The 21,392-nt window shown below is 38.8% G+C and overlaps 1 protein-coding gene across 1 annotated transcript; it reads right to left on the reverse strand.

Annotated features, from left to right (window-relative positions):
- Nucleotides 1-7,992: 7,992 nt before the first annotated feature.
- On the reverse strand, nt 7,993-21,335 carry LOC136277607 (neuropilin-1-like). Its single transcript, XM_066159981.1, has 10 exons — nt 21,206-21,335; nt 15,449-15,781; nt 14,193-14,470; nt 13,036-13,168; nt 12,584-12,876; nt 11,920-12,055; nt 9,942-10,364; nt 8,862-8,966; nt 8,319-8,584; nt 7,993-8,136 (listed from the first exon to the last, which is right to left on the reverse strand). The coding sequence occupies exons 1-10, from the start codon at nt 21,333-21,335 to the stop codon at nt 7,993-7,995; spliced, it is 2,241 nt and encodes a 746-aa protein (XP_066016078.1).
- Between the last annotated feature and the right edge of the window lie 57 nt (nt 21,336-21,392).

Here is a 21,392-nt window from a genome sequence, read left to right on the forward strand (position 1 = left end):
TGGAATTTCTCTTCTCGTGTTCGACTCGATACTCGTTCGCTGCGCTCACTCGCAAGCTATCGAATTAAACATTCGAAGAGAAATTTCATATCTACGCGCGCCCATGTATTATTCTCTGTTTATGAGTATGAGCCCTTATTGCTGCATGTCTGTGCTCACATGGGTAGCGCGAAATCCTACCGTTTGGTTATACTGCAAAACATGTGTAAGTCTAAATGACTGTAAGTATATGAAAATCATGTATGTGAACTGCGGAACGGTGAAGAAACGAATGTGGAAGCGATCCTCGCAGTTATGAACACTACTTAAGTAGTAGTGAAGATAAGACCTGAAAAAATTCATGAACCCATGACCTCTGGGATACTGGTGCAGAGGTCATGAATTCAAATCCCATAAAGGCCTTAATTTTTTTCAGGCTTTATTTTCGCTACTATTTAAGTAGTGTTCATAACTGCGAGGATCGCTTCCATATTCGTGTTTAAGTCTATTGAACTCTTCAGCAAAGCACGCAAGGTGAATAATCGGAGCGAGCCACTCTCTAGTGGAGTGGGTTATTGGTTCTTTTTCACGGTACTTTTTAGAGGTAAGTGCTCAGTGGTTGACTATCGTAATTTTGGAATAGATTCCCTTTTTTAAATTCCCTTCCGTCCAGTACATAATAGGGACCTTAAGTAGTCAGGACGGCAACGCCAAGGAAGACTTCGATTAAAAAATGAATTTCTGCCTTTAATTAGAATTTCAAAAATGGCTGCATGTGTTTACCGTCTCATACGGCGCCACAGCTTAACTTCGGCATAACGTATAAAAGAAGCGTTGAGTTCCAAATGGAAATTAAAATAATTTGCCGTCGCGGTTTCGGTTCGCAGACGACGCAAATTGTGGTGATTTCACGTTGTTGTTTTGCATAGGACGGCTAAGAAATGTACAAAGTTTTAAATCGCACGTGCTGAGCTATTGTTCTTCCGACTAGATCTTTTGTTTTTCCATGTCCTCGTTGCCGTTACCGTCATGGTTTGCTTAAGGTCCCTAATTACAATGGCAAACGCGTTATAATAAGGTGCAAGATTCTCTAGATTCATTTGGATCCCAGAAAAGAGAGTATTGTACATCATGATTTTGAGTTAAGAGGTAAGTAGGCCGAAAAGGATCTCCATGCCTAGCAACGAACTAAAAGTAAGATTACAAAAAAAAACAAAAAAAACAAAAAAAACAAGAATCATTTGGTGAACGAACCAATTTGATATCAGCTTCTTGGTTAATCACACTTGATAATGAGATAAAAGGAGTATATTACCATAGAAATTTTACCTCTGTAGTAATCATATGCTGTGGCAATATCTGCACTGGTCAAGCTTCTGTACCAAATGATTATTTCATCGAATGCTGCTTCCGGAAGCTGACCTTGAGGATCTCCGATGGACATCCGGGTCACATCGCTAACACTAAAGCTACCATTACTACATCCTTTGAAAACAAAGTCTTCAACTTCTTTTCCATTCTGGAAAATCTTTATATTTCCTAAATCGTCGGGGGATGTGTAACTTAACGTATAGTGTGTCCATATTTCTTTTGGCGTCGGAAAGATTACTTTGCAATTTTTTTTCAGACTAGCAATCTGGAAAGCCACTTGAGGTGAATTAGTATTTGCTTGAAACATTTTGTGACCTGTATGGGTACCTCCGCTGGAATCAAGGAAAACTTGTCCTAAATCGTTGTGTCTATACCAAACCCATAGCATAAGTGTGAAGCCATTTGTGCACTGAGATGTATTAAACAAACACTCGTTTGGTGGGAGACCTTCATTCAGTGTAAAGGTGTTGCTCCCCCGGTAAACCTTCACAGCTTTACCCCTAATTCCTTTAATTGTGGTAGCTTCAGTTGAGGCAATACCGTAGTCAGATCCCATTTCGTTGTGAATGTTCCTGTGATTATCCATGGTCCAGTAAAAAGCAGCTGATTCGAGCAGTTTGTCAATCGGCAAAGGCGAAAATCCTAAGTAAACATCGAGCATTCACAGCTTGGTAAAAGGTTATGGTTGAGGAGGAGGGGGAGGGGGGGAGGGGGTGTAACGGCTTCGTATGCAAAGGACTTTCGAAATTGAGTTTAGGCACTTATGAGACTAACATATGACCTGGATCACCATTAGTACTCTTGGTTTTTGGATGATCCATGATTCAGTTTAGATTCTTCGTTGGCTCACCCTCGTAAGAAACAAAATTTCGAGTCTTTCTCTACGAAGTCTTGTCTTAATTTCGGAACATGTATTGGCAAAAACAGGGAAATGGGTGGTTTAAGCGTAAAAGTAAGACGAGAATGGTGGATTCAAAGAAGTAACGTGACGATGATTTGCTCTATCACAGTCTTAGTGTATGTCCTTCAGAGCCCCCTTAACTTTTGGACAATTTTAGAAGGCTCTGTTCCTACAATAATCTTTTTTTCTTGAACATTGCTCAAAGTTAAATCTTGATATACTTCCCTCAAACTAATTAAAGGCGCTGTGGAGTTGCTGTGACCACATGGTATGTCGAAATTATCTAAACTTGTTAAGTAATAATTTGGGATTTCATTTCAGCTATCTTTGAGCTGGAGAAAAATGAAAAAAAATTTTGTAGGGAAAACCAATCTTGGAATTGGTTTTTAAAAGAAACCAACCGTTTCGAGTCTTAAATTGAAGAACTTAGAAGAGATAAGGACATCAAAAGAGGTAACAATTGGAGTAATGGATGATGATGATGTGCACTTTCTGTAAATGAGAAACTTGAAAAAACCCGGGTGTCTCAAGTGTCTTAAGAAGTACAACAACTAACGAATCTGTCTCAAGAATAATAGTGGCGGAAAGTTACTTTGTCTTGTCTTGCACCATTCTTCGCCTCTGAGTGTTGGGTCACAAACACATCGTCCTAAAACCTCATCACAGAATTGCCCTTCTAAACAGGGCGGCTCACAGACAGTATCTAAAGAAGAAAGTAACTTTGCTTAGTTGTAAGGTAAGATTTCATGATCATTATATCTCATTTGAAGATTTAAAATTGAATTTACAACATGGATGTTTTCCATAACTATTTTTCTATCAATGTTTTAAATTACTTTAAAAGTCGAATTACAGGTGCTGCTTCAATGGAATTTTTCAAGAACCCTTAAAGCCACCACTAGCACAACTTCAAAAATCGCACTGGCATTTATCTGTTTGATATTTAGTGACTCAACTCAGAGGTGTATTACATCACAGATTATGACAAATTTATATTATTCATGTTACTTACCATGACATCCATACAGTTCTACCCTCATTGATATATGACTAATCCATTCCAATGGAAGGAAACGGACATAACGGGCCGTGATGGGTGGGCTAAGGTCATGTAATACAACGGTATCTTTGTTTATGTTTCCAATAAATTCCTGAAAGAAAAAATTCCCAAAAAGACAATGATAAAAAAAAACCACTTATAGGCAAGGACACAGAGCAAACTAGAAGTCGAAAAATGGATGGTGGACTGGTATTTCATCCAGGGCAGTACCAATGCTCCTAGTCGCTTCATGCTATGGAAACTCGAGTAAAGTTCACCTAGATTAGCTGGTAGGCTCGAGTGCAGGCGTCATTTTGTTTTGATCATTTGTCACAAACAAACAACCACGCATTCAAAAAAGAATAAAACTTTCATGGGTAAGATATTCAGACCTCGTCATTATTGTCATATGATCTCTTGAAGGAATGAAGGGTTGATGGATGATGACCATACATCAGTTTGTACTTCGTCACCCATTGTTGGGCATCATGTCTGCCTTGCGTTGCGACGCGCGTAACTATACTGTAAACTCCAAGGTCAACCTGAAGCCACTGATGGACATTGTTTGTGGCAGCTGTCCAAGATCCCAACTTTCCTGCACTTGGTTGAATATTCAGTCTGCTTTGACTGGCGACTAATTGGCTGCTGTATTCTGACGAAGCACTGATTTGTTTTTCAGAAATTTCAGCACTTTCCATGCCAAGAGCAGAGAGACATTCTTGGACTAAAAGGGATTTGACGTAAATGTAAGATTAGCTCTAGAGCCAAAGTCAACTACGAAACATACCTTATAACTTTGAGAAGACATTTAAAAAGCTGTTTTTGATCAGTTTGTGAAAGGCAGTTTACGCATTTGACCTTTAACGTTACTTTGTAAGTTTAGAAGCAATCAAGATCTGTCTAATGATCAAGAGATTGTATAAAAAAAACTTTTTTAGTTACCATGACATCCATATAGCTCCACTCTCATCGATATGTGAGCAAACCAATGTAGTGGAAGAAAGCGGTAGAAACGTGCTGTAATCGGTGGGTTAAGGTCATGTGAAACAACAGTAATTCTGTCTGTGTTTCCGGCGAATACCTGCACCCAGATAAAGGATAAACGATAAGGGAGTCACTGTGGAGATCTATGTTGGGCTTAGGAAATGAAGTTGTTCTTTTGTTCTGCACTAATAGGTAATTCAAAGACTTTTAGATAGGCTCAAATTTATCTGTTTGCTTGGCAGTATTTCTTCATTATGAGCTTTGACCAATGAAACCTCAGATGAACTGTTACATGTAAGATAGTGACAGTTTGCTTGGAGTTTACATTTCATTACCGACCTCATTCTATAATCGTATTTTAACAATCGTCTTATTGAGAGGGGTTGAAAGATTGCGAAACTTTAAAGACTTTGAATTGCGAAACTTTGATTTCAGTGGGTTCTCATACAAAGCGATGTATGAATCCTTGTCATACATCGCTTTGCTCTGATTATCTGATGCAATTATTACATTGTCGCAATTGAGGTACTGACAACCAGCATAATTTTTATCGCATTATAACAACTCCTGGGTAGTTACTCTACGGCTCATTTAAATAAAGAAAGCAAGGAGGTTAGCTCATGTTCCGATATGTTGAAGAGCACTGGAATGCCGTGTAGGAGGTCGACAATTCAAGCGCCAGACCGTAACAACACTCAGTGTCTTAAAATAACTGGGAAGAATGTGCTACTTTTGCTACGACATCTGCAAATTGTGAGACATTCTCTTCTTCTCGGATAAGGACGATGAACCGTAAGCCCAGTCTCCTGCACTTTCTCTGTTCTGGTTGGCAGGGGACGTTAAGGATCACTTCTCGCAAAATGTAGAATAGGTAACTCCTTGTGCTATGGCCTGGCATTGTAATTGTCTACACATCCTAAAGATCCTCCATAAGTATTCCCTACATACGAAGAGGCAAGAAAAATAAAGGAAGAAGAAGAAGAAAGAGAAATGTCCTTCACCTTATCGTTTCTTTTCCTTGATTCACGATAATAGAGAAAGTTTAATCCGTTTTTGCTGTACTTTAGATTATATTTTGTCACCCACTGATCGAAATCTCTGCGTCCTTGTGTTGCTACGCGAGTAACTTTTGTGAAATGACTTAAGAGATCGACCTGCAGCCATTGGTTTTTGTCATTTGTGCGAGCCGACCAACCTCCAGTTTTGCCAGGAACGTTGTAGTTCAGTCTGGCCTGAACGGCTGCATGATTCCCGTCATGTTCAGAGGAACCTCTAATCTGCATGTCGGAAATTGCACCACTTTCCATACCAAGAGCTAACTTGCACTCTGTATTTCGAAAGGAATGACTTAAAGATAACTTCTGCTCCTTTTAGTAAGCTATTGACATTAACTGCGCTCTGCATCCCTTACCCAGAATCCTCATCCCACATCCTACATCCCGCTTGCATCATTTTAAAACCTGATTCCCGCATTCCAAACATAAAATCTCACAAACTGAATCGCGTACCCCCATTGCCCATCCTGAATCCCACACCCAACGGTCCAAATCTTCCCACAATCTGTAACACTATTCCTTATATTTTGAAATAAGAAGTTGGATATACCTTAAAAGAAAGAACAAACAGAAATATGTTGGACAATTTCGAAAGTAACTGGTCATCAGAAACCCGATTTGAGCTCCAATAGAACAGTGCGCGCCCTATGTCTGTAACTGAACATTGTAACAGGTCAGTTTGCATATCAAGCGTGTGTAATTAGACAATACATTCCGTTTGAATGCGTTGTGTATAAACTACTGTGTTTAAATTCTCGTGGAAAAGTCATCCCTGATGGCTTTTTTCAATATAAATTTTGAACTCGTTATATAGCATTTCTAATGTTCTGTTAGTTAACTCAACTCTGGTTATCAGATCATATACCGTATCACCTCATATAGAAGCGATTATAAAACAAACATTAGGCAATGTAATTTCCTACAGTCGCTTAAATTTGAAAAACAAAAAATTAAGAGTCAAAACAAATTTCGTAAGTTCCACAGCATTGGCGAAAAGTGTAAAATTTAATAAAACAATTATTTCGTTTCGTGCTTGTTGGATAGGAGATTGGGTGTGGTCAACTTGGCGGCACGCGTCTCGTCAGCTTTTTACTATCTCATATCCAACGTGCAGTCATGAAATAACTGCTTAATTCATATTACGTTTAATCATTGGGTTTCTCGTTTATAGAACTTTGTAACGTCTTTGTTCCATCTTATTTTGTATGTTATCATACTTTAGCTTAGCTTTTGGACTCCCGCTTACGGTCATCTAAATTTGCTCATCACTCATATGTTTCTAGACCGAATTGATCTCCATTGGATCCTCCTCCTCCTCTATAACAACAACGACATCTTTCTAATTACCTTTTTGACATCCGTACAGTTCCACTCTCATAGCTATCCCGCCAGACCATGTTAATATAAGGAACCGAACGTAACGCGACACAATTGGTGGAGTTAGGTCATGTGACACAATAGTGTCAGAGTCCGTGTTGCCAGGAAATTCCTTTATTAAAAGAAGGATGTCATCTTGTAAATAAACTATATATTGAATTTTAGTAATTCCAAATGGAACTGGTAAACATCGGCAAATAAAATTTGAAAAAACAATTTTTTTAGTAGCGAAACATGTTTAGTCATCTCCAAGCAATCTAGATCTGAGGCTGTAAGGGTTAGTAAAGGCTTTTTTCCTTCCCCTTCCCCCCTTCCTCTCAATCATTGACTAGCTATTTGGTAATGATGGTGGTAGGAGGAGGGGGGGTGTGGTTAGTAGATGGGCGTCTCTTTTGCAGGCATGTTAGATTCACTCTCTGAAAAATTGACATGTCTTACCTTATCTGTAAATTTACCCTTCTCCTTGTAATTTTTGAATTCTACTCCGTTGTAACTGTGTTGTAATTTGTATTTCGTCGCCCACTCGGCTAAGCCATTCCTTCCCTGAGTTGCCACACGAGTTACCATGGTGTAGTAAGAACCTCCCAGGTCAATTTGTAGCCACTGGTTTTCATCTGTAACAGAAGCTGACCAAGCACCTGATTGGCTATCTGTGTTTTGGGAGTTAAGTCTGCCTCGATAGGCATACGCAGAGGAGGCAGCGGAGGAGGCGGTGATTTGCTGGTCAGATATTGCACCACCCTCGATGCCTAGAGCAGATCGACATCCTGAAACTGCATGATAACAGATAAAAAAAAGCACATAATTGACGAAAGGAAGGGGGTAAGGGCCATGATTTCACTCGTCATTAGATATCAGCACCAGCCAATTTCAGTTTTTAATCACATCTTCACTGGAATCAAGACCATGTGACCTAGCTAAAAGCATTATTCGCAACATTTATTCAAGTTAAGTTTCGACATGGGTGCCGTTTTTTACCTCAGAGAATTATTTCAGGTTTAGTGGACTCAAATGTTAATCGCGTTTACCCCAGCTTCTACAATCTTTGAGAAATCATTATCTATTCATGAACTGGAATATAGCCCGCGCTTCCAGTTCCAGGGCATATATATCCTTTTTTTCACTGAAATCTTCCCTCGTCATCACGCTATTTCCCATAATCAATCATTTATTGGGTTCTGCAACCAGCACAGGAGGCTTGTGTGCTTACTGTATATTTCTGAGCACTTTATCATTCTGTGTGAATGGTCAGTGTTATAATTCCTTTTGGAATTAAGGGGAAAGGATCAGAATAAACTTGTTATAAAGATACCGTTCTCCAGAGGTCGAGCCTCTTCCGGCGTATAGGAACAACTATCATTCACACTTAGCACTGGATCGCTGACTGCAATATCTCCAAGGTAACCACCAACAATTCCTTCGATTACAATCTGAAGAGAACAGATAAAAGGTTATAATAGGTGAAAAAATCAGCGAATGAAGTTAACAAAACTAACAACGGTAACAACCACAACGATATCATGGCACCCTTAAGAACGAAAAAGTTCGTCACCGAACTCGCTAAAATCCTTTATTTTCAGTTTGAAAGTGTTAAATCACGGCTGATTTGTACCTGATACAAGTATCTCTGAAGAATGGGAATCTGTCCTCTCTTCCATGCGTTGCCATGAGAACCAGTAAGTCTCCATATGAGTACTTCGGCCTCACTTTCGTGACTTTTCAGGTACAAGTTTAGCCTTCCTATAGTACTTCCATCCATGTGGTACCAAAAGGTAAAGCAATTTCTTGTAGGTATTGTTGGGCGTGTGACAAGGCGACCCACGTCGCCTTTCTGTCGCGGGAACGAAGATTCGACGAACATGAATTTTTCGGCCGTCTCTGCAAGTATAGATGTCAATTGTTACAATTTTGAGCATTTTCCTTTGAAATAGAGGAGTTAAGGCTTAAATAAGCAAGAAAAGGAGAGTACATAGCCATTTTAGTTATTTCAAGAATTTTAGTTAAAATTGGTCTATAGAGAAGACTCATTACGAGGGAACATATAGTATTCAGGGATAAACATCGTACGTTGCATACTATTGCGCCGAACAAAGGTTATTTAATGATTACTTGGACGAAGACCTGGGTTATGTAAGGGTCCGTTCTACATATGTACCTCCGTGGCAAGGTCCAGTGTTTTCACTGGGTGTACAGTCTGTTTGTAACTGCTGCCAGTTGAAGTCCAACGCTGATTGTTCATACCATAAGATAGTGTTTAGGTCTGAGATGAGAAAGGAGAATAATATTGTAAATTGTTTGGATCAAGAACAGAAGCTGATCGTGTAGTCTGAGTGAGAGCATTCCTTAAATGAAAGTTACTGGTGGTATTTACTTACTTTTACGACAACCAGAGCGAGGTCATCATCAGAATCGGATCTAATACCCTATTCACACCTGCAAAACATGTTTTGTTAAACTGGTTTTTACTGAATGAAAACCATAGACAGAGACCTGAAAAACTTAATTTTCCGTATAATTCAAGTACTTGCCAACTTGGATTTCCAATGTGCTAAATTTAAGTGACAAAATATTAGGTTAGGTAGTTTCTACGAAAAAAAACTGTGTTTAACAAAACAACTATAAAACATGTTTAAGCTTTGGTGTGAATTGGGTATAAGATTTATTCCCAACAGATTTTGACTTACACTACTTGGGTCTTACAGTCAATGTTATCGCGGAAAATTGATTAACGATTTTTCACGAGCCATTCTTGTAACACTCGAGAAACAAATTTATATCTGATGACGACTTTCACTCAGGTTCTCGAAACATCGGTCGCTTCTGACGACAACCGTCCTTGTACAGGACCATTCTTACCCGGGCGATGGGAACTCCAGCCAATAAAGAGATTTGAGAGTCAATGATGTTCAACAGTGCGATTTTTGACATTCATTGGTTCTTGTTTCTTTTTATTCAGTCAAGCGTTGAAGTTTCTGCCACCCCCTCCGATGTAGGAGGCTTGGCAGTCGGAAGCCGAACTGAGCTTGTAAACCACTCCTTGTCTGTAACCTGGTTCTTCCGGTTCTTTGACGTTTAAAAATGCCGTCGTGTCATACCAGACTCACACATTCTTCGATAGTTCTAATACTAAAGAATCCCTATGCTCTTTCACAATTCGAAAGGGCCACTCTTATTTTGGTCAGAAAATGATGTTGACGAGGTAAAAAAGAAAACTAGGAATGTAAAACTAACACACCTGATAGATTGACACTTTCTTTGACTGCTCCGTTTGTTAAATATGAATACCGTATGATTAAATCAGAGAGCTGAAGAAAAGGTTGTGAGCTCACAACTGTAGTTTGAGGAGCTTTGCCGATAGCGACGTTATTATGGGGATTGCCTCCACCTCCGCTCACTTCAAACTTCATTGTCTTTTGAAGGAGTCGTCCATTTTCGTAATACCTTAGTCCCCAGGTTTCGCTCCAAGTGATCATGACGTGGACCCAACGGAAGGGGATAACAGGGTTGCGTTGAAGTTCCATGGACCATATTTTTTGTGTAGTTGCGAACCGAATGTGATAGGATGAGTTTCCTGTTGCGGAAATATATTTATGATATACAGCGAAGCCCTCTCCGCGAGTACTTTCACCGAAAGATGCTATGATGTAGCTTGTGACATCTGTAAAGAAATAAAATGGCTTAGGAATTCGTGGCATACAAATTTACTATATTTTATTGTTAATATTAGAATTACTAGTATAATAAGGGTAAGTAAAAATTCTGTTTTCAAATTTTGTTATTCTTTTCCCTCAAAATGAATTGCACTGTTCAACCATTCTTTGAAATGTAATGCATTTTTTTAAACGAAGTTGTCATTGTTTTCCCCACAAAAGCACTTAGGCTTATCAAGGGCGATGAAAATATTGCAAATTTTTAACTCAATTTACAGAGGCTCACGGATTCGCGAACACACGCAAACAACACACACAAGTTTCAGCAACAACGAGTTAAACTTCGATAAACTTACATAGCTTGGGATGTAATTTTAAAAAATCCAAAAATGGCCACCAATTTTTATCTCGTGTAAAGTATTTAAAGGGCCGTGTACAGGTTCTCGTTTTAATATTGAGGCTTAAAGACACTGAGTAAAATCTTGAGAACCTTTCCACACAATTAACATTTCGTCACACTTTGTAATTGTAGTAACGTTTTTGCACAGGAAAGGAATTTGAAAAATTTACATTTATTTCACCCGGAGCTTCCTAGTTCTTAATTCATTATCGAAATAAAAAAGTAAATAAGGAATAACACAAGTATGGATATGAACAGATAAATAAATAAATCTATAAATAAATATGCAGACAAGCAGGTGGATAGATAATTATATGGTAAGCCACATTATTCTCATATTTTGATTGGTTCTTACTTATTGAAATATTATTTTCCGAAGATGAGGTGAATTGGACGAATTCGAGGGGATTATTCAACATTGTTCTCTGAGCCTTTGGTGAACAGTTGTTTTAATATAAAGGCTCAGGTGCTTTCTTTTGTAAATTCATTTTGTCGTTGAAACCGCTCTGTTACGACTCTCTTGGTTACTTGTATCGAGATGAGCAGCCAGTCTCCAGAGTTTTATCTAATTCAAACGACGAAAACGTCATATATTTCTTTGGAAAAGTGTTACACCAAACTTATTAGCATCTTTTGAGCTTTTGGTATTGAATTTACTTCTTTCGCGTTTATCACTTCCTTAGTAACAATGACTAAACGCGAGGCAGAAAAACTGTGAATTACCTATTTGAATGAGTCACTGATACTTCCATGTCAGTGATTCAATTAAATGTGTAATTCACAGTTTTAAATGATTGCTTACACCTGACGGTCTCAATGGATACACTGTAAATCACTAAACCAAAAATTTAGCTAATAGGAGTAAATATTGACGAATTTTGACCGTTAGTCGTGGAGAAGTTAACCGTAAAAACTTTAACTATTTACAATGTGTTATTTTGAGAGTGTCAAAATCTTACACCGATTCATATACATCTTATCTTGATACATACATAGTAATACTGTTACTGAATTAGTATTGTACATATGATATACTTTGTTTTGTTTCTTTTTTTAACCCAGAATTGACTCATGGAGGACCCAAATTTAAAGTTAGTCGTAACATGACCAGAATTTTAACCGTTAGCTGTAAAAGCCATCACCCCTTTGAGAGCCTTAATTACCTTTTGGAATCCATAACTTTACGTTTAGACAACAGAAAGATCCACAGTCCTGTGGCATAATTCTAAGAAACTGAGTCTCAAGGTGAGGAAGAAAATGATGATAAACCCACGTTGTATCCCAGTTTCCATAGAATATCTGAAGGAAAAATAACAAAATAATATGGCAAAAATTTAATTGGCGCTGAATATACAGTACAGATTTGTTTCTAACCTATACGAAAGTGTTAATTTTCGTGAATAAACAGGTGGTTCGCAAGGCATGTTTAAGAGTAGCAAGTAGAAGTAGGGCTAGAATTAAGAGTGTTTCCCAATGGGTGCAGTGCTGCAAGGAAGGGCCCTTTCATCACAAGGGTTGGCTGAGAAGTTGTATAAGTCTATCACTACTGATAACATGAAAATATGACTGCATTGATCCATCAAATTAAATGTTTCAGTGGAGCTTTGTGTGACAATCTGAGAAATGGCTTTGTAGGAGACTTCCATACTTCTCTTTTGTCCTTCTTTTCCCTTGTGCTCATTGAACTTACTGAATCATACTTACCTTTCTTTGTCTCATAGTTAAAGAGCTTGTAAACTTGTAAGATTCTTGTAAACGAATGTTCCGTACTCTCTTTAATTCTCATGCAAAAATTATTCCACCTCTTCGCCAGTAGATACCACTTACCCGTCTCACTCCTCCCTCGGTGTAATTCAACCATGTTGCAGCATCGTGGCTGTACTCTACGTAAAAAGATGACACTGGATTCCCTTGCTGAGGTCCTCGTGTCGCCATCCTGACGAGCATTTGTTTGCTCCCAATATTGATTTCAAGCCATGTTGAAGGACCTTGTCCACACCAAGCCGCATAGCATAGCTCGTTACTGGCGACCATACCCAGACTTGGTATGCTGTAACAAAGCCAAGACTTTGCTTTGAAGCTACTATCAGGGATAGCTGATGAATTATCGGTACCGAGATCTGAGAGAAATGAATGAATCAGGGAAATTTGTTTATTTAAGAAATTTCATCTTGGTTACTGAAGTTGACCCTTTCAAGTCTATTCCCGATAACCGTTGTTAATATTAGAAGACGTGTTAGTCAAGTACCACAAGGAATTTAAGAGATCAATAGACCTACCTTCGTAATTGCCTCCTTCTTTTTTGTAAAGTCGAACACGCATACATATACTGTTTTCCCACGATTCAGGATATAGTCGAATGTATCTGGCAGATGTTACATTAACTGAAGCAGGATTTTGCACATCAAACTTCTGATGAAACAAGAACGTGAGTCTCTTATATGTCTTCTTATTATACACCAACTAATTTTCTCCCTCAGCGAACTTTCTTTGTAGTGGAAGTATTTACTATGTGTGCAGCTAGGGAGACGTTATGCCTCACAGGGCCGTAGCTAGCATGAGGCAAGACGAGGCAATTGCCTCATCTTGATTTTGGCCTAAGATTGTGTTTTCTGAAGAAAAATGCCACGGGAAATACTTAAAAGAGCATTTCTGAGCCTTAAGATTTCAAAATTTTCTCGGGAGGCGTGCCCACAGACCCCTTAGCGGCCTGCACCTTCGGCGCTCGAAACTTGTCTCGTCTTTTTCTGAAGTCTGGCTACGGACCTGCCTTTGACGAAGAAAACACGTGCTTTGAATGTTCAAGCACTCTAAACAAAGTAAGATCGAAAATCGTATTGGACAAAATGAGGTTCAAGAGAAGGTCCTGAGAACGGAATAGTGAAAAAGTAAGAAAGCGCTACCCAGGGAAAGAGCAGAAAAGTGGAACAAACCAACGGCGAAATTAGCGGCCAAAACCGACCCATCGGCGATCTCAAACAACTCAAAACGCGGTTATGAATTTACTCATAATATATCTAGAGAATTTTTATCCTTCTTCTTGTTTTGTAATGAAGTAATATCATTTATTTACGGACTCTTTCTCCATAATCACCGATGCAGGTGTCCTTACCGTCACGAAACAGGAAACGTCTTTCGACTACAAAATATGCTTGTTGGAGTAATTGGAGTCCCTTTATTAAGTAAAGAGTGACTAGCAAAGGAGTAACTTACCAAAAATACGATAAAAACACCTTACGCTATTTATTTACTATATCTCGCAGGTCCCCTGATCCAATATTAACCCTAACTCGTTATCAGTTGGTTTAGGGGAGAGGGCGCACAGACACTCAAATAGTGACGTGAATCGGATAAATGTTTCACATGGAGAATGAGAAAAAAATTATTGGCAAAATTTCGGCTCTGAAGGTCCACAGTAACTATTAATAACTCTCACCTTATTATCATCGTATTTATGAAAAGTGCCTCCAGTATTGACACGGTACTCGATCCTATATTTCTTAACATATTTGGTATCGTTGTTGCGTTTTATCAGCTCAATTTTTCTAACACTTTGTTTCGTCCCCAGGTCAATTTGTAGATATTGCTCCTTTGAATTGACTTTGGCACACCACGGGTTAGGGCTCGATGGACGAGCCCGAAATGGGGCGTAAGTAAGGTCTTCGTAGGAGTTGGTTGCCGTAAATTCTGGACTGGTGAGCTCCTCAGCGTTAACTGAGGTTTAAAAAAATGAATAAACAACATAAAAAAAATAAATAAAGGGAGAGAAAGAAAGAGAGAGAGGGGAATTGATTGTATGGAGGTTTTGACTCAACCATTTCAAAATTATACACAAAAGAGCACGCTGTATATTAAATATTTTACCCTTAGGCTAGATTATTAAATAAATTCTCCGTATCAGTAACAGAAAAATTTTATGGATGGCAGTATGGAGATTACTGATGTCAAGGTGTTAAGGGTAAAACAAGTTGTTTCTTGGGTCACCCTTCTAGTCGCTATGGTAACAAGAGGATTTTGAGCTTTTCTTTTGAACGAATCTTAAATCAAAAATTAAAGAAGCATTTGTAAAGTTATATGATTACTTTAAAGCAAGTTGATATACTCTTGTTTAAAGGGTATCCATCTCTTTTGTATCACTAGGCATGGTATCAGCTTTGAGAAGCGCCGAAAAACAAAATTGTACGCTGATGTAACAAACATGATGTTATTAGCTCGACGTTAAGTATACTTACACACGAATGTTATAATTACTAACTAGATGCAAACATTATCCTCAGCTATATTTTTAAATTTTTACGGGGAACGAATATATGAGCACCCTGATCCTATACTCTGTTCTCCATTCCTCTTTCTCAGTCCTCTGGACCTTACTCCCTGTTCCTTCTCCTTCTCTTTTAACATTCTGGTATTTTGCGTTCTTCTAAGGTGACAGTTCAAATTAGAAAATTCCCAAATTCTTTGCGTTCAAGCAAAGAACATTATGAGGAAATAAATTGGTTTTATCAACTGAGTTCATGTTGTAAATTGATCACCGTAAAGAGATTCTAAAGCTGGCGTTCCAAGCGTCAGCCCTTTGTCAGAGTGAATCGAAGAAGAAAGGAAGAAGCCACATTTGTTAAATAACACCGTTTCATAGAGAAAAAGTCTTCATTTGGGACTGTTTAGAAATAGGTAAGATCAGACATAACTTACAACTGTAGGAAAACACCTCTATGTCGTCTGGGATAAACCTGTAGGTTCCTGCAAAAAACCGTCTAGCGCTGATTGTACCGGCTTGATGAGAGATACTGGGAAGCTCATACGCATGCCCAAGATCACTGAACGATACCGCTGACTGGTCTGAATTGTTGCCAATGAAAAGGTCATTCTCTCCAAATACTGGTCCTGCCTGTGGATCCTGTAGTAGAGCTTTGTCAGCCTTATCAGGTTTAACATCAAGCTTGAGAGGTTGTGAGCCTGTAGGATTGACAAGACTGAACAAAAAGGCACGTCTACTCCAAAGGTACTGCGAAGATCCTACGGTCCCTTTGAAGTGAATCAATAGAGAATGAAGCTTAGAGATTAATTTCCTTGTACAGGACACTGATTTCTATACTTTTATCTTTGGTGTAGATCAGTTTCGTTATCGAAAAAAATCAAGAGGATCCAGGGGCTGCTGTGTGTTACGTACGAATTTTGCTCATGCACTTGATCATGACTACCCTTTCGACGTGTATATGCTCTCCACCAAAACATACCGAACACACGTGTCAGAAGTGAAAACTTCCGATGAACAGAAACCAGGGGTTGAAAATAACTTCTTTGCAAAGATAAACACTTTGAATTAGAGCAATGTCAAGAACACGGGCCATGATAGCCGCAAGAGAGTTGCAGAAAAAGAAGAGCCCGACTTTTATCTTCGACGGAGGTACGGAATATATCGAATCTCATCGACAGATTAATTTTTTTACAGTTGTTTTTTGTAATTGTGGAACTACAGCTCATCTACGAGGATCAGTTTCCCTTGAATCCCAGTAGCAGTTCAAACCAGGATTTACATAATCTTTAAGTTGTAAAAAATTGTCAATGTGATACTTATGTGCGGTGAATCAATGCACTCATATTTCCCAGCCGTTACACGGTAACTTTTTACATACCGCCCCATCTCTGGTCTGCAAAAACCCACCGAAAATGTACTTTCCAACTTTAACTAAAGTCACTGTCACTGCATGATTGGGGCACTTTTCGTGAAACCGTATGTGGACCCAAAACCGTCTTTGACAAGCTCTATAGCAAGGCTCCACAGCGGGCAGTTTGCTGTCATCAGTGGTTTAAGCCATGTCCTCAAAGCATCGTAATATTCGTTTCTCAGCACCAAAATGTAGGAAAACGTAAAACGCTATTGAAAGAGAAAGGAAATGACTGAAAAAATTACTTTCAGAGGCGCGTTCCACTTGAACCTGGAAATATATACGTTACAGACATAATATACACATAAGGAAAGTCACTAGATATTCCCGAAAACTGCTGTAAGTCGCGCGAGGAGTGCGTGTGGCAGGGCCACATTTATGAAACATACAACAATACCAGGATAACACACAACAAACATAATCGGTCAATTTCCATTTTAAGTGACGACATAGTCAGCCTTGTTTATCGATGAGACAAATTAATATAGAGCTAAACAAAATATGGTGATCGAATACGAAGTAAAAACCATATGGACTGATTACAAAAATATCGTTTAAAGGAACCCACTTCGAATTAAAAATTTCCTCCGCAGTAAAAACAAAAACTCTTCCAAGAAAATAAAGGTAGTGTCGTGTCTTTTCCCTTGGTGTTTTTTGCAAGAGTTTTGATTATGAAAATTATCTCTTTCTTTGTTCTTAGACCCTCCGCAGGGCAAGGCAGGTTATGTTCATGAGAAAATTAAAAGCACAGCGCTTGGTTTACCACTGTTTTCCTCGAAAAAGGTCGCATTTATTTTATCAGGGGTTGTATTGCTGAGTGAATGTAAATGTTAGATGTAGTTCGTGAACTCAGATAGGAGTTTCGATTCACAACTCAGGATATAGAAGGAAAACAAACGACTGATGATCTTCGTCACAAACTTGCGATAGTTTTCTTCGCTTTGGTACTTCACAGGTAGTAGATAAGTTTTCATGAAACGTTCGCTTTAAAGAAGTCAAACAGTTCGTGAATAAACAGTCATTAAACAAATCAGAAGTCTTACTAAACGCACAGAAAAAAAAGCCTCTCCTCTTACCGTTGTAATTCATCCAAAAACTGAGAGAAAGACCGTTGGGACAATTGTACAGGTACCCAAACACTCTCCAGAATAAGAGTTCAAGCTCACCCCTACATCTCCTGTTCGAGTGAGGACACCAAGGTATGTGTGCTTATCATCTCAGCTACATTGGGCCAGGCAATCTTAGATTTGATCTGATCCCGCAGTCTGTTGATGCTGTCAACACCCATGAGTGGCCAGTCATAATTAGCTAAATTTCAAGTGAAAATTTTTCAGATCACTCTAAATTTTTGGGTGAAACTACATGTTTTGATATTAATCTTCCTAATACAAGGTTCACTGTTGCAAATGAACTAATTGCTGCTGATGTAAATAAAAACTAAGGACTTATAACTGAAATGTCTAAAAAAAACCGGGCCAACAAGAACAGATGAAAAAAATGTTAAAATTATAAAATTTTTTATCAAGTCGGCGCGTACCCGGAATATAAACTCCGGTTTAGTTAAGCAAAAAAATAATTATCAAACCTAAAGAACAAATAACTCGTTAGCCATTTGTTCCATCCAGCCCCCTCCCCTACCTGCTTACTTACCCACCCATCCCTCCTTTCTCGCTGTCTACATCTTTTTCTCCCTATCTATCAGCTATCCCGGCCCTCCTCCCCTTTGCTGTATACGTACCCAGCCCCTCTCACTAAAAGTGCAAACATCCAGCGTACCTACCTCACCCCACCTCCCAAAGTCCTTTTATACCTATCTACTCATCACTTGGCAACATGCATATTAACCCTTTACACTCCCAAGATCTGATTGTTAATTCTCCCCTCTAGCTGCTACACGTTTCCTTGTCCATTAGTTATGAGAACTTAGTGTAAGATCAAGATAGCAGTTTCTATCGGATAAGTTCGAACATTCTCATTACCTGTTTGCTGAATAATGTATGGATATTGAAGGGAGAAGTTTTATGTTGATCACTTCTGGGAATTAAAAGGTTAGGCGGCGTACGTTTCTAAAGAAACTGTGGTGCTGCGTCGGGTGAGAGAGTATAACAGGGTAATTTAATAATTTGGTAAATGAGTTGATAACGTAAATTGGCCACCGTAAAGAGTTTAAAAGCTGACGTTTCGAACGTTAGCCCTGCGTCAATCGCTCTGTGGAGGGGTAACGCTCAAAATGTCAGCTTTTAAACTCTTTACCGTGCCCAATTTACGTTATCTACTCAGTTGATAATACTAAATTACCCTACATACGTATTACCCCTCCTAACATCATTTATCTACCTAATTTCTGATCTTTTACCTTTCAACTTTCGCGTTTTGTCTCTCTTCGAATATATCACATGTACCTTCTCTGCCTACCTCTGTCCCCACGTCTCTCCCCATTCACACCCTGTCTGTTTACCAGCCTACCTTCCTACGTAATCTGGTAACCTACCTAACTGCTAAGGGACTCGCAGGCCTTCTACTCGTTTGCCTCTCTGAAAGAGACACCACATGTAACGAACGGAAGTAGAAGGTGTGCCCGTCGTATTCCTTTTTAACCTAAAATTGTTTACCTTTAGGAAGACACCTGACCAATGGAGTCCTTGTAACATTACCACGAAAAGCCATGTTTATCTCTGGCCATTGAACAAGATTTCCTAATTTTACGCCGCAATCTGAATATAAATCCAACGCCTCTGCTCCAGTAAGCATATGTTCCCACATGTTGAAATGCATGATATCGCCTTTCATAGCTGTGCCTTCCAGTATGGAGCCAAACTACTTTGCGATTGTCCAAGGATGAGATTACCGCCAGAGAACGGTGACGAATGTGGAAAAGTTTGCCTATTATATTCAAATTTGTCATCTACATATAGACGGAAGTGGCCCGAATCGACTTTCCATACTAACAACACGAGATGCCATTTAGAATCAGCAAACGCGTGATTAGAGGTAATTTCCCTATGAACAAGAAGTAAAAACATTGCTTCTCTCTTCCCAAAGTAAGTAATATAGTGGTGGTGTAGTAAAAAAACCAATCTGCCCACTAATTGAAAACTTGGGATTCTGTCTCAGAAAGAAATTAAAGGTGGAATTTAATCTCTAAAAATTAAATTCGTATGATTTTAAGAAGTGTAGTGTTGCCTGTTGGTAGTAAAAGTAATCGGATCGATATCAGTATCTGGGCTACTGCCCACCTACCCCTCCCCTAACCCAAAATTAACCCTAACTTGTTATCAATTGACTGTTTTTGGGTTAGGGGAGCGGTAGGTGGGCAGTCGCCTAGATACTGATATTGATCCAAGAGTTTTATGCAAATTGTGTTAATCGGTTTACTAATAGTTTATCAAATTTATTCCGATTTTCTTACAATTCTTTGCCGTCTGTAATGAATTTACACTGTCGATCCTTCTGGTATAAGAATGCCACCTTTCTATTCTCGTTGAAGTGTGCTATTGAAAACACTGCTGACCAATTTTGAGATGGCGGAACTCTGATCCACCATGAAACTGTTAATTCTTCAAATTCCAACACAATCGGAACTGATGCAAAATCTTGAGGGTAAGAGCCAGAGAAACTGAGATAATAATCCACGGGTCGCTCTGAGTAAGGAAAAGATTTAAACTTTGTTAAAAACATACTTTTATGTCGCTATGTTTGGGGTTAAAAGCAAGTTTTACCGTTGCAGTAACGACATGCCTTAAAATAAAATGGAAATAATATACAGATTTCATCAACAAATTAATGTGCTGCATCAGGAAATTAATTCTACTCTACTATCCGAACCATGATTGACAAATGTTTAATAATTTTTCTAACTATTCAGAGTCAGGCAATCGATTGAAGATCGCAGCGTTTCAGCTGTTATACAGCTAGCATCATGATATCATATTTCTGAAATAAATATATCCAGAAAAAGGCTATCTTTTCAATTATTACATCCATTTTGAAATCGTTAGTGATTCACTTTTTCTTAAAAAATAGGAATTCCAGAGAAAATTTAAGAACCCCAAACCCGTTTTGCCTTCTTTAGAAAACCAGCAATGCTGCATGTACAAATTTAAATGCAATTTGAGCGATGCAAATTGTGCAGGCCACACATCTGGCCACCTATTGTTTTTATATCCATACATGGAGTTGTGACGCAGTTCGTTAATGTTTCGTTCCTTTGTGTACCGGTACACAAGGACACAACCCGAGAGGACTTTGATTCGGGTCCTCACGTGGAAACGAAAATTTTTTTTGCTCACGTTCGTGGTAAATGTTTAAAATTCTTGTCATCGAACTCAAAAGTTGCTATCTCCACACACACGTAAGACTCTTAGACATACCAAATACTGATAAATTAGCAGCAAGTTTTTCATATATGACCAAATTGTTCGGCTGAGCTTAGCAAACAGGCCATTTTCGAGGTACTATGCGTGGCCTCTGTTTGACAACGAGGGTGAGTACAAGGCTTTTGAAACGAAGACGTTTTTTAATTCCCATGCGTACATAACTCATTTTCACAAGAAAACTCGCAAATGATCTATTGTGCTCCGTAGTCAGTTCGTAGAGTATCTAACCGCCACATTCTAAGGTTCAAAGATCGAATCCTTAAGGGGGTATCTTCGACAAATTTATAAAATTTCTTTCAATTATATTCGTCAATTGTATTTTCACTTACCCCTTCTTACACGCGCTTTCATTGCTGTTCGTTTTAGCTGTTCAGTTCTCCACTTGTCCCATGATATACTCTTACCTAGCACAATAGGAGCATACGGGCCATTTAGAAATGCAGAAAAGCAATCGTCAAACCACCATCCCCCTTGCCAAAGTATAGCACAATTTTCCGAGTGTTCGTCATTGTCACTATCTTTGGTGGTGAACATTTTGTGGTTGTGTCTTGGACCGAGTGAGTCTGTTCCACCAGTTGTACCGAAATACCC

The sequence above is a fragment of the Pocillopora verrucosa genome, chromosome 13 (genome assembly GCF_036669915.1).
Source record: "Pocillopora verrucosa isolate sample1 chromosome 13, ASM3666991v2, whole genome shotgun sequence".
In the NCBI taxonomy this organism is placed as follows: Eukaryota; Metazoa; Cnidaria; class Anthozoa; order Scleractinia; family Pocilloporidae; genus Pocillopora; species Pocillopora verrucosa.

Coding starts and splice junctions, on each gene's coding strand:
- LOC136277607 (XM_066159981.1), bottom strand. CDS start 21,335: ATGTTCACCACCAAAGATAGTGACAATGACGAACACTCGGAAAATTGT. Junction 14,471..15,448: donor AGAGGTGTTTTCCTACAGTT/GTAAGTTATGTC, acceptor TTTAAACCTCAG/TTAACGCTGAGGAGCTCACC. Junction 10,365..11,919: donor AAAGTTATGGATTCCAAAAG/GTAATTAAGGCT, acceptor ATTTCTTTACAG/ATGTCACAAGCTACATCATA.